Raw genomic sequence first — 17,579 nt, forward strand, 5'->3', positions numbered from 1 at the left:
TTTATTTTTAAGAAGTTAACTTTAATGAACTGTTCTGGTAACTTGATTGATTCCCCCGACTTTGATAAGCTATGCTAGTTGAACCATTTCATAGAAAGATATGATAAAATTGAACGCACAAATGAGAACTAAATACGGAGTATAAAAATATAGGTAATACGCACAAGAATTGAATTTGGAACCTCTTTCAAATACAGTGTAACCTTAAAGAGTCTGCAGTGCTTTCATTGTGAAAGGATTCCCTCCAGTGAAATTCTGTCTAGTAAAATTGAAAAGCATTGCTGATTATTGCCATGTGTCTACCCACATTTTCTATGGTTGAGATTTATTCTTGTAATATACAATTTAAAATGGTAAGACAACTATGAGGAAAAAATTATGAAAAAAGGATAATGCTAACGGCGGACATTTCTATTGTAACGTGCCTGTCATCTTTTATCACTTTGAAGTTTTAGAGCTGCAAAATGCAACATGTGGGTCCCGGCTTTATATGTAAATAAATATTTTGTCAAAACATATGCGAGTAATTTTTTTCAGTTAACTATATCTCTATTATTTGTTTGTTTTAATCATTTGGCACATGTACAGATTTCTTATTCTTTTGGTCATGACCACCGGGTTTAATATTAATGAAGTGTTTATTTTTACTTTTTAATGTGCATATTCCTCTATTGACATACAAAAAACTATTTATGTATGACACGTAAATCTTGTGTGCAGTCAAAGAGTACAAATATTTCAAAATAAAAATTTAGATACGTTAGTTTTATTTTTAATTGATTTTGTAGCTAATATTTATTTTTTTGGTAATTGAAGATTTTTATTAATCACCAAGTGAGTCATTACAAAACCACATCTAACTTTACACTCAGTCGGATGTCTATACAGAACTATCTCTCCCTGTACATCTAGTTAAACCTCTCACCTCACCATCTAACTATTAAGTCAACTAACACTAACAACTATTCAAAATTTTAACTGCTGCAGTAGTCTCCTAGTTCCAACATTAGCTCTGACATTACATACGCGTGCTATAATTCTTGCTATTTCTTCTACATCTCTACTGGCCTTCTCAAACACTCGATTGTTTCTTTCACACCATATCATGTGGATTATCTCAGCATATATCATCTTGAAAATGGCAGCTGCTTGATATTTTTCTTTATCATTCTCCATTGCCCATCTCCAATGCTGGTTCCATGACTTCAAACCATGTGGTTGCATCCGAAGCCACATTAGGACCCTATTCTATATCCTTTGAGTAAAGAAACATTCCACAAAGAGATGGTTTCTGCTCTCATTATGCAATTGCCACAGGCCACATACTGTGTCCACTGGCATACCCCATTGCACAAGTCTATCACTTGTAAGTAGTTTGTTTTGAAGGAACATCCGCATAGTAAACTTAGTCTTGGCTCTTGCTTCATTTCTGAACATGAAGATCTTCCATTCCACTCTAGGTAGTTGCCCCAGCATCTGGTAGTAGAGTTGTCTGATCATGCTTCATTTTTCTTGAGCCATTGTCTGACTTAGGTCCATTATATCCCTTTCTCCAATCAGCTTTCTGACCAGCCAAGAAGCCTATTGAGGAATTGGCATGTCATCTAGCTGTTGGTTTTTTATATAATAGGAATGGATCCACCTAACCCACAGCTTGTCCACCTTATGTGCAAGATCCCAGTGATTTTTAGCAACAGCAGCCTTATTCCAAAGTTTCAGGTTGATGAGGTTTAGTCCTCCTGCACTCTTAGGTGTACACATTTTCTCCCAAGCCACAACTGATCTTCTTGTGATAACATTAGAATCAGACCATACATAACTCCTACAGTAAGCCTCTATTATTTTGAGAACTTTGCTTGGGGATTAAGAACAGCTGTGACCAATAAGCTTGTATACCAAACAGGATTGATTGTACTACCTGAATCCTTCCTGCATAAGGCAATTTTTTGATTGTCCAGGAGGAAATTCTAGCTACCATTTTCTCTATCAGAGGTTGCCAATAAGCTAAGGGCATCTTCTTAGTTGATAAAGGCACTCCTAAGTATTTTACTGGGAGTTCACCTCCGGAGTAACCAAATCTTTGTTGCATCACATCTTTCACTGCTTGTGTAACACCTCCATAGTAGATAAAACTCTTAGTCTGATTAGCTTGTAGTCCTAAGGCTCTATAAAATTGGTTAAAGCATTGTTGAAGCTGAGTAACAGAAGGTATATCACCTCTTGCAAATAGGAGCAAATCATCAGCAAAACTGAGATGTGTAATACCTAGCTTTGAACATCTAGGGTGAAATTTATACTCCTTCTCCTTTTGCAATCCCTTGAGACTTCTACTCAAGTACTCCATTACAATATCGAAGAGGAAAGGTGAAATGTGATCGCCTTGTCTCAGTCCTTTAGCTGATGGGAAAGGAACTGAAGGTTCTCCATTCACCACAATTGAGTAGCTCACAGTCTTAACACAGGTTAGAACCCAGTCTTGAAATCTTCTAGTGAATCCTAGCTCAACCATGACAGGCTCCAAAAACTCCACAGAATCATAGGCCTTGGTCGGGTCTATTTTGATCATGCATCTAGGAGAAGTATTCTTCCTTGTGTAAGCTTTGACAAGCTCATGAGCCAAGATGATGTTGTCTGCAATTTTCCTCCCAGGAATGAAACCAGCTTGTGCTTCACTAATGATGTTTGCTATAACTTTTTGTAATCTATTTGCCAGCACCTTTCAAATGATCTTATAGAGTATTGAGCAGCAGGCAATAGGTCTAAATCTCTTGCTGTTATAGGATTGCTTACCTTAGATACCAGTGTAATTGCAGTGCAATTTATGGCTTTATATAGCTTCCCAGTAGTGAAGAAATGCTTAATTTCTCTCACTACATCATTTTTGATCATTGACCATGCTCCTTTGAAGAAATAAGATTTATATCTATCCACTCCAGGGGCCTTATCTTCATGTATTGCACACAATGTTGCATATATCTCTTCCTCTATTACTTCCACACATAAGCTCAAATGTTGTTCATGAGTGAGTTTAGGTCCATTGTAGTTTCCTTGTTGATAGCAGGCAAAGATGCAGCAGCAGTTCCCATCAAGCTCTTATAAAATTTAACTATTTCCTTCTTAATGCTATTAGGAGTAGCCAGTTTCATTCCACCATCAGTGTAGATCTCTAGTATCTGCTTTCTTTGACTTCTCTCCTTCATGACAGTAGAGAAGTACTTAGTATTGGCATCTCCTAGCTTGATCCATTACACTCTAGCCTTCTGTTTGAGGATATTTTCCTCAATAAGTGACCATTTCTCCAAGTTCTTAGGATAGTCGTCTCTTATAGTAGCAGGTTATCTGAATATTGTATCCTCATTTCCTTCTGAACTTGAATAAGATCAGCCCTGGCATTCTCAATTCTCTCAGTAATGCCCTTATACTCATTAGTATTAAGTCTTTTGAATAGAGGTTTCAGAGCTTTTAGTTTCTTCCAAATGTTCTCCATTTGATCATCAGCTTCCTTTCTTCTCCATAGATTGCCAACAATTATATCAAACTCATCATGGGAGGCCCATACATTAGAAAACCTAAAAGGAGTTCTAATGTTAAGTTTCACAGTTTTTATATTGACAAGCATTGGTGAGTGGTCAGAGATTAAAGGTGTATCATATTCTGTGTGCACATGACCCCAGTTCATTATCCAGCTATCATTGCCATATGTCCTATCAATTCTGCTCACAATCCTTTCTGCCCCCTGTTGATTATTGGACCAGGTGTAATAGTATCTCTTCCATGGTAGTCCATTCAGTAAAGATTGTGTATGCAATCAGAAAATTCAGTAATTCCATTCAGTGTCACATGGTTGCCATACATCTTGTCTTGTGTATATAGCATAGCATTAGAATCACCACCTATCAGCCATGATTTGTTTGTGTGTGCAAAGATATCAGCCAGACTTGTCCATAACTCATTTCTTTGATCAACTGTATTGAAGTCATATACTAATGTTAGATATGATTCAAATCCATCCAATCTGCCTTTAACTAGGCAATGTATAATCTGAGCCTCCACTTTTTCAACATCAACACTGTACACATTTGGATCCCAGGTGAGCCATATTCTGCCATTCATAACTTTCTGGTAGTTTCACTACAATGCCCATCCTGGTAATATGTTTTTGATAACTCTCTTCACATTTGGTTCTTTAACTCTAGTCTCAAGCAATCCAGCTAGTTTGATATGTTTATTCTTCATGTATGTTTGTATCTCTTGTTTACACCCCTAACATTCCACACCAACCAAGTCATTGAGATAGGGAAGGAGGCCTACTTTCTGTAGTAGGCAGGTTCTTATTGCTTCCTAATCCACTTGTTATCTCTGATGTTCTATTTTTCCTCTGCATGCTAGCTGCCGGAGCTGGAAATTCTCTAGGACAACTATGTTCAGGGCTTTTATGTTCTTGCTCCTCCTCTCTGATGCTTTCCTTAGCAGGTCCCCTAGTGATTATCTGGTGCTCCCTGACAAGCAAAGTCATTTGCCTTTGTCCAGCTTCCTGTTGATAATGTTCATCAGCTGTGGCTTTGGTAGTCACCATAACCTCAGCTGCCTTACCATTCTTGTCTACAACTTCTTTTGTTCTCCACTCATGCATCACCTTTGGAGGTCCAACCTCTGTATGTGCTAGCAGGGCATTTTATTTAGGTCTTCTCCTTCTCCGTGGCTGCATAAAGTTCTGATTCTCAACTTCTTTTTGCTTGCAGCAGTGACCTAATTTTTAAGCAAACCTTACAGAATTTTGGTTTCCAATCATATTCAATCGTTTGTTCAAAATTGTCTCCCATTTGGTTCCCACACTAAGACACTAGTAGGAAGTGGCCTTGTAACATTTATTTCAATGAGCACGCGAGCATAGGAAATCATTTTCTGTTTTGAGGTACACACTCAGCATACAGTGGTTTTCCTATTGCACTAGCAAATCCTACTCAGTGATTTTCCTCCCCAGTAACTCATGGGTAGGTTTGGCAATACCACCCACAGGGAAATTTCCTGCAGGAACTCCTTTGTGAAATCAAAATTTACAGTCCGTGGCTTCAATATCATCAGTTTATTATTGATTGTATGAGGCCCAGAATATAAGATTTCCTGCATGTCACTTGTAGACTGAAATTTGATAACATAATATCCTTCATCATGGTAAAATACCTCTGGTTCAGCCATTCGATTCCAATTCTGTTTCAGAAATCTATGCATATAGTTATACCCAGTGTCTCTCCAATTACATACACAATCAGTGCATTCTTCCATTTTTGGATTTCTCTATCAACGTCATCCTTTTCCAGTTGAACTACAACTTTCCCCTCAACAATTGCAGGAGGAATGTAATCTAATTTTAAACCATTTTCTGAGCTACGATTACCTGCAAAGAGGGATGTCCATGCAATTGATTTCTCCTTGTTCTCAATTGTTGGTTCCAGATCTGAGATGCCCTTACTTGTACGCCTGATTTGTTGACTTCACTAGTGAAACCTCATTTCGCACACTTAGATATGGGGTAGTACTCAGGTTCAGTCTCTTAGCGGTGTGCTGCACACTCGATTCCACTTGTTTCTACTTCAAATTTGACTCAAGGAATGGAACAGGATTTAGTCGCCGATTGTGCCAACTTTGGTTTTTCCGATTGCATGTGAGCTTCAGCTGCTTTACCTATAGTAGCTAAAGGTTGCAACCTCGGTCGTCCATGAGCCCGACCTCTTCCCCTAGCCATAACCACGGTAGGCGTACGTTTAACTAACGTGCACTGAGGGCATGAGAGCTAGAGAGAAAAAGCAGACTTTGTAGCTAATATTCTTTTCAAACATATTATAGTATTTAAACAACCTCATATGAATCTCATTGTCCAAGACCTCTTGTGTCAAGATAAAAAAACTCATACTTGTCTTGTTATTTGTTAAATTCCTTTTCCCAAAGGCATGAATGAATTCTGGATTGTTTAAAGCTCTAGACCTTTTTTTCTTTTTTGGTTAAAGCTCTAGATTCATTAACCAAAAAAAAAAGCACGTTACAATAGAAACATCCGCCATTAGCAATATCCCTTTTTCATAATTTTTCCTCATAATTGTCTTACCATTTTAAATTGTATATTACAAGATTGAATCTCAACCATAGAAAACGTGGGTAGACACGTGGCAAGAATCAGCAATGCTATCGAACATTACTGGACATAATTTCACTGGAGGGGGATCCTTTCCCGCTTTAACTAGCCCAGCACAAAGCAGACAACAGAGACATGCTGAGGAAAGCATAACTCTTCCGTGTACACAGTGTGTGGGTGTCGATGTGGGAGGATATTGCAACTGTTAAAATTCATATAATCATCTTGTTAATCAGAACAACCTCTATTCTCAGTGCAGCTATGAAATAACTGGACTAAATCACACATCTAGTTAAGGCTAAAACATGTAATTTATTTCATGGCAGGAGATAAGATCATCATCCACAAGCAAATTCATACTGAATTGCATGAATAATTCAGAGTTCTGAACATAGCTTCTTAGAAGGAGGAACAGGGGGAATACGGAGGCAGAAGGCCTTTTCAGTTTTAGTATCCTATGTTCAAAATTCTACAAAACTTGATGAATGACGCACTGGCAACTTGCAGTCAGATCTTCTTACTGTTAGGACATAAAATAATCCCGCACTCAAAACCCATTACTTTGGTAGGAAGAAATGGATTTTCACATCGGTATATAATCAAAACTATTTCCGGTATCCTACCAAGCCTAAAGTTTGAATATAAACCAACATCAGCTGATGATCACCTTGTTCAGAAATTCAGCTTGCTCAGGAAAGTATTCCAACAGCTCATCTTTTGTCACCCAGACAAAATCATCACACTTCCTAATATCAAATTTGTTGGTTGCAATAACTTGGGATTTGAAGAAGAAGCGCTGTCACAATAAATATAAAATAAATATATTAGAAGCACATACACCTTGCAGAAGCTATCAGGGAATTTCCCTCCCTCCCTCCCTCCCTGACTGCTTGTGGATTGAAATAATTTCTAGACTGTTCTTTTCTCCACTACTTTAATCATTAAAATGCCCATACCTTAATTGATGGAATTTCCTTATCTTCAGTGGGTTTTGTCACCATATGGCCCATGGGGGCATTTCCAACAAAATATGTATGTGAAAGATCTCCAATTACAGATTCTAGGGCAGACTCAGCACACTGCAAATAGTTGCAACTTATATTTCATTTTCTAACACCAAATTACTGAAATTCCTAAGGAAAAAAATTGAATAATACTATAGAAGTAGTTACCTTGCGCAGGGTCTCTTCAGACTCATAAACTTTTTCTGGAAAATGCCAGACAGGCTTTCCACTATGAGAGCCATGTGTGGTACCATGAACAAGAAGATAGAGTCTCCTGTCTAGTGCTCGCTGTAATGATCTTATACATATCAACAAAATCTCATAATCAGTAACATGAAACACTAGCCAGCGGAAGGAAATAAACGCTGTGAATATCTATCGATTCAGGCAAATGCCTTTGGATATTGGAGACCAAAGCTGATTAAACTACTTCCGGCCCGGTAAGATCAGATTTCTAGAACGGCAGCGTATTCAATCAAACGGGTGATTTTCTCTAAAACAACGTGAAAAGAGGGTTAGTACCTTTTAGCAAATTTTGACTTAGTGATGAGTTGATGAACGGAGGCAAGCTTTGTTGCTGGGAGAGGGAATGCATTCAAACGGGAAGGATGAAGGCAATGGACAATAGCTCTCCATTCTTAACTTTATATACTTAATGAACACATTCAAAAGGAAAGGAAAAAAGCAATGGACAATAGCTCTTCGTTCTTAATTTCAAATACTTAATGTTCAATTAGACAAATCCCAAGTAACTATCACATCAATTAGTTCTAATCAATATTAAGGCACTTCAACTTCAGAAATTTGGTTATGGTAAACTGTAAACAATTTAGAAGTCAACAATTACCTATTGTCAGGAAATGGTGAGTCTGCTGAATTTAGGTAAAGCAACTCTTGAATAGAAAAAAGATCTTCTAGTGCAATGTACATATTCAAATTCTTGTAAAATATTAGACAAAGTTATAAGTCTAAGCTTGGTACCTTTGATCATTAGCTTTATCAGCCTCTGAGATTCGAGGAGCTGGTTTATAATCAATTTGATAATCACCTTTTCCCCTGCACATAAATATAGATGTTACTGTAGCCGTTGACCATGTGGCATTTGACAATAGACAGAAAGGTCAAAAACTAGATAGGACGGTATGTGATATGTCATGGGCGGCTTTCCAGCCATGCCCCATGACCCCTTGGGCGCGCCCCGTGGCGTCCTAGCAAGTCTTCCAATGCCTAGCGCCACGGACGGCCCCGTGGTCTTGGCCGCGCCAAGTGACAAGCGCGCAGGTGCCTCTGTCGCCCCAGCGATATCCCTCGCCAGCGCCAAGCCGCAGACAGATTCCAACAGCGTCGCGCGCGCAGATAACGCTGCGCGCGCAGACCGTGATGCCAAAGACAATGCTGCTGACAACGGACCTGTTGCTGCCTTTTAGAAAACTAAGTCATTTTCATTGTAAATAGAGTAGTTTTATTTCAAGTACTTCCATTATGTTTCTCTAGCGTATTCAAGTCTAATCTTGTAGTTTTGGATTATTTTTTTAAGCATTATTAGGGGGGATCAAGCAATCAAAACTTTCTAGCAAGCAAGCAATTCTCTGTACCGGTGTCTCTCCCCCTCGACACCGCGTTGCTTTTCTGTAATAGCTTTCATTAATGAAATCAAGATTTCTTTCATTCTCAATTCTCATTTCTGTTCTCTCAATTGCTCTTGACATTGGTTTTCCCGTACGGCATTGACAATCTCGTCTAGCGAACGGAGGGGACCTCAGTTGGCAGAGACAACAGCTGCACTGACATCAGTTGCTTAGCCTTACGTCGCCCTTCCAAGGAATCTCAGGAAGGTGCCACGTAACAGTTGGTATCAGAGCCTAGGCTCGACATCGGACGAGGGAACGTATTGACATTACCATAATTTCTGACCATGGTGAATCATGGTACGGCCTATTGTGGATACGGTGCCTGAACTAAGAACCAGCCTAGTGCAAAGGTTGGACGACCTGGACCGCAGGGTGCTCCAGGCCGAAGTTGACATTGAAAACATCAGTCGCGACTCCGACGGAGACCGGCAGACGGCAGCCATAGAGGCAGCCGAAATTTTTGGGAAATTCGAGGGGCTCCAACAGGAGCGCACCGAGGATTTAGCCTACAGGGTACAAGAGGCACACAGGATGACTGCCATGCAACAAACTATTGACAAATTGACAGACCAGCTCAATGTTGTCAACGCTGCTTTACAGGGCCTACTCCGAGGAGGTGGAAACCAAATCGGGGGCGCTGTGAACCCCACTTCCGCGACACAGAAACTGAAAATTCCTGAGCCAAAGCCATACAGTGGAGCTAGGAATGCCAAGGAAGTTGAGAACTTCATCTTTGACGTCGAACAGTATTTCGATGCTGATGGGGGCCTGGAGGAAGCTAAGAAGGTAGCAACTGCTGCCATGTATCTTCAGGGTGATGCTAAACTTTGGTGGCGGGTGAAGTACGAAGCCATCAAGGCCGGTGAAGATGCTCTCGAGACATGGGCAGAACTGAAGGCAGCCATACGCCTACAGTTCTTTCCCAAAAATGTTGAATACAATGCAAGGAGAAAACTACGGGAGCTCCGCCAGACAAAATCAGTGCGGGACTACGTGAGGGAATTCTCCGCACTCATGCTAAGCATACGCGACATGGGGGGACATAGACAAGCTCTTCACCCTCCTGGAAGGGTTGAAACCTTATGCCGGCGTGGAGCTACAAAGACAAAGGGTAGACACCCTTCCCAAGGCGATCCAAGCAGCTGAATGCCTTGGGGACTATCAAATGGAAGCTCGGAAGGACAGGCCTCAGCATCCTGCCCGAGCGGGGTTCAAAGGGGGCCAGCCTAGCAATGGTGGCCCTAGCAAAAGTGGGGGAGATCGGAACTTAAACAAATCTAGAGCTCCTTCCTCAGGCAGCAACAGTGCTGCGTCAAACAACAATGACCGGGGGAGAAAGCCTCCTTCAAGATGTCGTCATTGCGGCGGACCACATTGGAACAATGAGTGACCATATGCACAGATGAACGCCCATCAGGCTATTGATGATAGGACCGATGACGACTCAGACGATGACGACTCAGACGATGTTGGTTCCATTTCTTAGGCATTAGCAGAGACCAGTGCTGGTATCCGTAAGAAGAAGGACCCATGTCCAATCACCAAGAAAGGGAAAAAGAAGGCGAATGAAGAGACTCCTCTTAAACAAGAGAGGACCTTAATGTTCGTTGAGATGAAGGTGAATGGCAAGCCCATTCGGGCTATGATAGACACGGGTGCTACCCACAACTACTTAGCCTCGACTCAGGTGGAGCACCTTGGACTAGTTGTAGGGAAAGGTAAAGGTTGTGTCAAGGCTATCAACTCACCTCCCCAGCCAGTGGGTGGAATGGCTAAAGAAGTGCTGGTGAAGCTTGGCCCTTACGAAGGAAAATTCAACCTGCGAGTGGTGATCATAGATGACTTTGAGCTGATTGTTGGGCTGGAATTCCTAAGGCAAACCAACACCATGCCGGTACCATTTGCAGACATGCTACTGATGATAGGAACCAATAGGGCCAAGCCCTGCATTATCCCGTGCCTGCCCATGAAGATGGCCGTTGAGAACATCTCGGCCTTGCAGTTGAAGAAGGGGGTCAAAAGGAATGAACCTACGTTCCTGACAACCTCTGCATTGAAGATATAGAACGCTCCTCGGGTCCCATTCCTGAACCCGTGAAGGAGTTACTACTGGAGTTTGAAGATGTCATGCCACAAGACATGCCAAAGCGGCTCCCGCCTAGGCGCACTGTGGACCATGAAATTGAGTTGGTGCCGGGCGCGAAGCCACCTGCCCGGGCGCCTTACAGAATGCCACAACCCGAACTCACCGAGCTTCGGAGACAATTGACGGAAATGCTAGATACAGGGATCATTGTACCCTCAAAGTCCCCATATGGGTCCCCTGTTCTATTCCAAAAGAAACATGATGGCAGCCTGCGACTCTGTGTGGATTATCGAGCTCTAAACAAAATCACCGTGAAGAACAAGTACCCTATTCCTTTAATGGCAGACTTGTTCGATAGACTGGGTGGTGCGACGGTGTTCACCAAGATAGACCTCAAGACAGGTTACTGGCAAGTTCGGATCGCAGAAGGTGATGAACACAAGACGACCTGTGTAACAAGATATGGGTCGTACGACTTCCTGGTTATGCCGTTCGGCTTGACTAATGCTCCAGCTACATTTTGCACTCTGATGAACCAAGACTTCCGAGAGTATATTGACGAATTCGTGGTGGTCTACTTGGATGACATTGTGGTATATAGCCAAACATTGGAAGAACACCTAGTGCATTTGCGGAAGTTCCTGGCTCGTTTGCGGGAGCATGAACTATATGCGAAGCTATCCAAATGCTCCTTTGCTCAGAAGCAAATTGACTTCCTCGGACATGTCATCGAGGAAGGACGTATCAAGATGGACAACAGAAGATTCAGGCCATCACGGATTGGCCGCCGCCTAAGGATGTCCACGCCTTGAGGGCGTTCCTTGGCCTATGCAACTTCTACCGGCGGTTTGTGAAGAACTACTCCCTTATCGCAGTGCCATTGATAAAACTCCTCAAGAAGGTCACACCTTGGGATTGGGGACCAAGGAGAGCGGAGGCCTTCAACGCATTAAAAGCGGCTATGTCTAGTAGCCCCGTCTTGGCCCTCCCTGATTTGGCCAAGCCGTTCGAGGTACAAACGGATGCATCTGACTATGCCCTTGGTGGGGTCTTACTACAAGAAGGGCACCCTGTAGCGTATGAGAGTCGGAAGCTGAAGGATGCAGAGCGGCGCTATGCCGCCCATGAGAAAGAATTATTGGTTGTCGTCCATTGCTTGCGCCTTTGGAGGCACTATCTACTGGGAACCCCGTTCGTGGTCAAGACCGACAACACAGTTGTCGGCCATTTCATGACCCAGCCGAAGTTGAATGGTCGACAGGCCAAGTGGCGGGAACTCCTAGCTGAATTCCACTTCAACCTGGAGTACCGCAGTGGAAAGACCAATCATGTTGCTGATGCACTCAGTCGGAGAGCTGATCTAGCATCGGTGTGCCTACTCGCCACCCTAAGGGGGAGCGAAGTAGCCACCTCCATCAAAGACCAGATACAGGATCTACTCACCAAGGATCCTGCTGCTCAGTATTTGGTTGATTTGGTAGGACAGGGCAAGACTCGCCAGTTCTACATGGAAGATAGTTTTCTGAAAGTCAAAGGGAACCGACTTTATGATCCGAAAGGAGGAGATCTGCGGAGGACTCTTCATGATACTCTGTGGGCCGGTTATCCCAGTGAAGAACGCACCATGGCGTTACTTCGTCGTGCCTATTATTGGCCTCAAATGGCCGATGATGTCGCTCAGTATGTGAAGACTTGTCTAGTATGCCAGAAGGACAAGTCGGACCGCTTGACACAAGCGGGACTCTTGGAACCACTAGCTATCCCAAAGAGACCTTGGGAAAGCATCTCCCTGGATTTCATCACCGGATTGCCCAAGGTCGGAGATCTCACAACTATCTTGGTTGTGGTGGACCGGTTTTCCAAGTATGCCACCTTTATTGCAACCCAACAATATATATCAGCAGAAGATACAGCTCGACTCTTCTTCTCTCATGTCGTCAAATATTGGGGCCTGCCCAAAGACATTGTTAGTGATCGCGACTCACGCTTCACTAGCAACTTTTGGACCCAACTCTTTAAGTGCCTGGGGTCAAAATTGAGTCAGCTCAAGTTTTCATCCGCAATCTGATGGCCAGACGGAGCGGTTCAATGGTATGTTGGAGGAATATCTCCGCCACTTTCTAACCAGATCGCAGAAGAATTGGGTGAAGTTTCTGGATGCTGCTCAATTGTGTTTCAATTCACAAAAGAGCTCTATTACGAACAAAAGCGCTTTTGAAATTGTTACCCGACAGCAACCGTTACTCCCACACACTGTGAATGCACCAAACATGACTAAGTCTCCTCGAGCTGCTAGCTTCTCAAAAGAGTGGAAGCGGAATCTGGAGATAGTGCGGAGCTATCTTGTCAAAGCTCAAAAGCGGATGAAGAGGCATGCTGATCAGAATCGTCGCTTTGTTGAATATCAAGTAGGAGACAAAGTGAAGGTCAAAATTCCAAAGCGGTACTTATTTGCGGGAGTCCATGACCCTCGCCTATTACAAAAATACATTGGACCCTTGTCCATTGAAAGGCGCATTGGGAAAGTTGCATACCGGGTGGATACCCCAGCTTGGTGGAAAATTCATCCTGTCTTCCATGTCAGTCTCCTGAAACCTTTTCGGGAAGACACGGAGGATCCTTCAAGGAGCCAGCTTACAATACCCAGTATTCGAGGTCCCAATTCAACCGGGAAAAGGCGTGTTGAAGCTATCCTTGATGACAGAGTGATTCATGCCTCAAGGAAAGATCACCAAGAGTTCTTGGTGAAATGGCAGGGCTGTGATGCAGAAGAGAATACTTGGGAGAGGGGAACAAACCTCAAAGCCTACAAGAGCCTCATTGAAGATTATTTTGCAAGTAAGGCGCCAAGGACGTCGCCAACTCAGGTGGGGAGAATGTCATGGGCGGCTTTCCAGCCATTCCCCATAACCCCTTGGGCGCGCCCCGTGGCGTCCTAGCAAGTCTCCCAATGCCTAGCGCCACGGACGGCCCGTGGTCTTGGCCGCGCCAAGTGACAAGCGCGCAGGTGCCTCTGTCGCCCCACCGATATCCCTCGCCAGCGCCAAGCCGCAGGCAGATTCCAACAGCGCCGCGCGCGCAGATAACGCTGCGCGCGCAGACCGTGATGCCAAAGACAATGCTGCTGACAACGACCTGTTGCTGCCTTTTAGAAAACTAAATCATTTTCATTGTAAATAGAGTAGTTTTATTTCAAGTACTTCCATTATGTTTCTCTAGCGTATTCAAGTCTAGTCTTGTAGCTTTGGATTATTTTTTTTAAGCATTATTAGGGGGGATCAAGCAAGCAATTCCCTGTACTGGTGTCTCTCCCCCTCGACACCGCGTTGCTTTTCTGTAATAGCTTTCATTAATGCAATCAAGATTTCTTTCATTCTCAATTCTCATTTCTGTTCTCTCAATTGCTCTTGACATTGGTTTTCCCGTACGGCACTGACAATCTCGTCTAGCGTACGTAGGGGACCTCAGTTGGCGGACAGCAGCTGCACTGACATCAGTTGCTTAGCCTTACGTCGCCCTTCCAAGGAATCTCAGGAAGGTGCCGCGTAACAGATAGCATGCTCAAAGAACCGTGTACAAAGGACTAATCAGAAAGAATGCATGAAAAGAAAAGGCAATAATGCTACACTATTCAAAGAGTAAAAATCAGTTAGGTCTCTTATCCCTAAAGACAAAAAGAGGAGACAGAGTTTACTGTCCAACATGTGCACTGTTGCGCATGAAGAGATCTCAATTTCTTACAACCCGATCAATTAAAATAGTAATGATATTAGGCCATTTCTACCATCACGCGCTTTTTCCCGAAAAGAAAGCAAAACTTCTTAACCGTAAAATGCCCAGCACGAAAATAGTGTTGCTCAGTAAAAAATACTATATTCCGAGTTACAGAAATTGTTCAATTTCGCATGGAACTGATGAATACATCATGGCATCCCCTTTATATGTTGTAACCTATTTAACTGATAGGGGGGCAGTCAGTTGCATCTCCAACTACAAAACTTTTTGGCCTCGTATTATTGAAGAAACGCTACAGTTTCGACAGGTGAGGCAAAATCACATCTATTAACAGAATCACATCTATTAACAGATGAGGCAACAGAAATTTTGACTGATTGAAAGAAGTAAAGATAGTATTAAAGTGACTATAAGAGCCAAACCTTGATCTTCACAGGCTACACAGATTGAGTTATACGGTGTCACATAAGATAAATTACGATGCCTGTTCTCACAACTTCAGATTATCATAACTATAACTAGTATTACAAAAAAATAACATTTTCCCAGAAATTTACAAATTTCAGGAATTTTCAAAATTATCAAAATACCTCTAGCGCTGGAATTCCAGAACTTAACAATCTATGGAAAAAGAAAGGCACTAAATTACAATAGTAAACAATGAGTTACCAATATTTTTCTTGTATAAATTATTATGCATCCAAATTTTGGATTTTCTGTTTATCTCTTCGCTATTGTCTTCGTCATGGATAGCCTCAACCAGTTCTGCCCATAGCCTTCTTTAATCATTTTATACAGAACAGAATTCATTCAGCTCTGAAGCACATGAACTAGTATTTAAACTAAGCTCTCTCACTCATACACCTCTATTTCTAGAGTAAAGCAGAATGCTTAGAAAACCTTGAAAGCTTTTTGACTTTTACGTTCTCTGCTTTCTATTCAGCTTCTAAAATGATTTCACTGGTCTATTATGTTTAAACTTGTCTCATTTTATGTTTGCACACTCTTAGCACCATTCATTAGTTCTTAATATTCACAATGAAGGTACATAATTTACAAGGAAAAAGAAATGACAGGTGCAACAAAAACTCTACCTGGTATCAGACTTCTTCAGAAAACTTTCTGGATACTCCCGCCGATACTGCTGCCTCCAACGAAACCTATAATTGCATTTAATAAAAATATTACTGCAAGCAACTAAACACTGATTAAGCTTTAAGAATTATCTACATTGCCATTCACCAACTCTTGTCCAAGAAACTTTGCTCTTTTTTGCCTTTCATCTCCTTTTGCCTTAGTCACCAACCCAACTTATGACCTCATCATTCTCAGCTTTATTGTACATACTAGTATATCCTAGCATTAGAAGGCACAAAAAAAGTTTGAACAAAAGAGGCTCTATTCTTTCTTGGATATACTTCCTCACACTTACAAATCACAAGAATGGAATAGCTATTTAAGGTTGTTTTCACTTCCAGTTAGCGCTAAAACCGTTATAGAAGATTCATAAGGTTGACTTGACTAGTTTCGAATTGAGGCATGATTGTTCCATTTAAAAAAAAAAAAACAAAAAAAGAGGGATGATTTTGTTCTTGTTCTTGTTGTTGTTGGAAGCACTATTTTGCAAAGCACATATACCAAACTACGCCTTAGTCCTCAATTAACAGTCGTATCTTTTTGGAGGGTGAAGAAAAATCTACACTTATAAATGTTTTGTAAGCTTACGAACTTGAAAGACTTCTCTTTAGAGCATCTACATGATTTAAGATTGATGGTACACCCGTATAGTTAGTGAATTTATTGCTCTAAGAAATAACTCACAGTAATTGGATTGCATAAAGCGAAAAAGCTTAACTCTTATAGGCAATGAATATAAAACATTTCAATTTCCTATACAACTGAATTGACAAAAATGAGACTAAGAAACACACAATCACACACACATAGGAAGGAAAAAACTTACGAAAATTCTTGAAAAGCATATACAGTTGGATCGATTTTGGGAACAACAACTGGTAATCTCTCGAACAACACAGAAGCCACAATTTTATCATTGTTCAACGAAGAAAACCACCGCTTACATGTCATAGATCTACCCGCAGACGTACACCACCTCAGCATTTTCAAAACCCTAAAATGCAAATTCCACAGCTCTTTAGAATGTTTATTCTCAAAAAAACAAAGTAGTAATAACAATCTCCCTGTACAATTTGCATGTAGTGTAAGCTCAGTAAAAAGTGAAACCTGAACGTTGAACTTAGGACGTTGCAATAAAACGAAGAAATGTCCAACTAGGGTTTCCTTTTGGGGAGAAGGTTAATCAAAACGAGATTATAACTAGTCATAAACCATCACAGATTCACAGCATTAATTGAATCGCTTAATCATTATTTACAAAAAAAAAAAAAAAAAAGATGGTAAGACTAAGAGAACGAACTTTTTTCGTTTCCGATGGCCGGAAGTCGGCAAATCTGTGGAGGACGGCGACAGAGAGCAGGCGGCGAGCGCGAGAGGAAGGAGGGAGTAGGGGCTGTAGCGAATGGTACCCTGAGTTACCGAAGCAGTGTGTTAACAGAGTTCCCATCTTTTACAGTTTAGTCTCAATTTTCTGTTTTTATCTTTTTAGCACCCAAATTAGTTAGTTATTAATCATGGAATTTGATCAACTTTACAAAAAAATAAAGAAAAATTTTCAAGTTCCGAACATAGTTTAGGCTAGTTTTTTGTTGAATACTTTTCTTTTGCTCACAAAACTTTAACTTTCTTTCAAGTAAAACGCATGTCCAAACACAATTTTAATTTCCAAAAACTATTTTTAAGTAAAATATCAAGAAGTCTTTTCTCAAGTTTTAACTAAATTTATGCTCAAGCGCCAACTAAATACTCTCTTCATCTCTCCCAATTTAAGTGATTCATTTTAACTAGACATGAGACTTAAGAAACAACAAAAAACTTTTAAAATTAAATTTCTTCTAAATAAAATAGTATAA

At 41.3% G+C, this 17,579-nt stretch overlaps 1 protein-coding gene across 1 annotated transcript; it reads right to left on the reverse strand.

The window, feature by feature from the left end:
- On the reverse strand, positions 6,426-17,162 carry LOC109228647 (39S ribosomal protein L46, mitochondrial-like). Its single transcript, XM_019393807.1, has 7 exons — positions 17,027-17,162; positions 16,553-16,720; positions 15,684-15,749; positions 8,119-8,193; positions 7,306-7,435; positions 7,090-7,212; positions 6,426-6,929 (listed from the first exon to the last, which is right to left on the reverse strand). The coding sequence occupies exons 2-7, from the start codon at positions 16,708-16,710 to the stop codon at positions 6,786-6,788; spliced, it is 696 nt and encodes a 231-aa protein (XP_019249352.1). The 5' UTR covers positions 16,711-16,720; positions 17,027-17,162; the 3' UTR covers positions 6,426-6,785.

Source organism: Nicotiana attenuata, chromosome 7 (genome assembly GCF_001879085.1).
Source record: "Nicotiana attenuata strain UT chromosome 7, NIATTr2, whole genome shotgun sequence".
In the NCBI taxonomy this organism is placed as follows: domain Eukaryota; kingdom Viridiplantae; phylum Streptophyta; class Magnoliopsida; order Solanales; family Solanaceae; genus Nicotiana; species Nicotiana attenuata.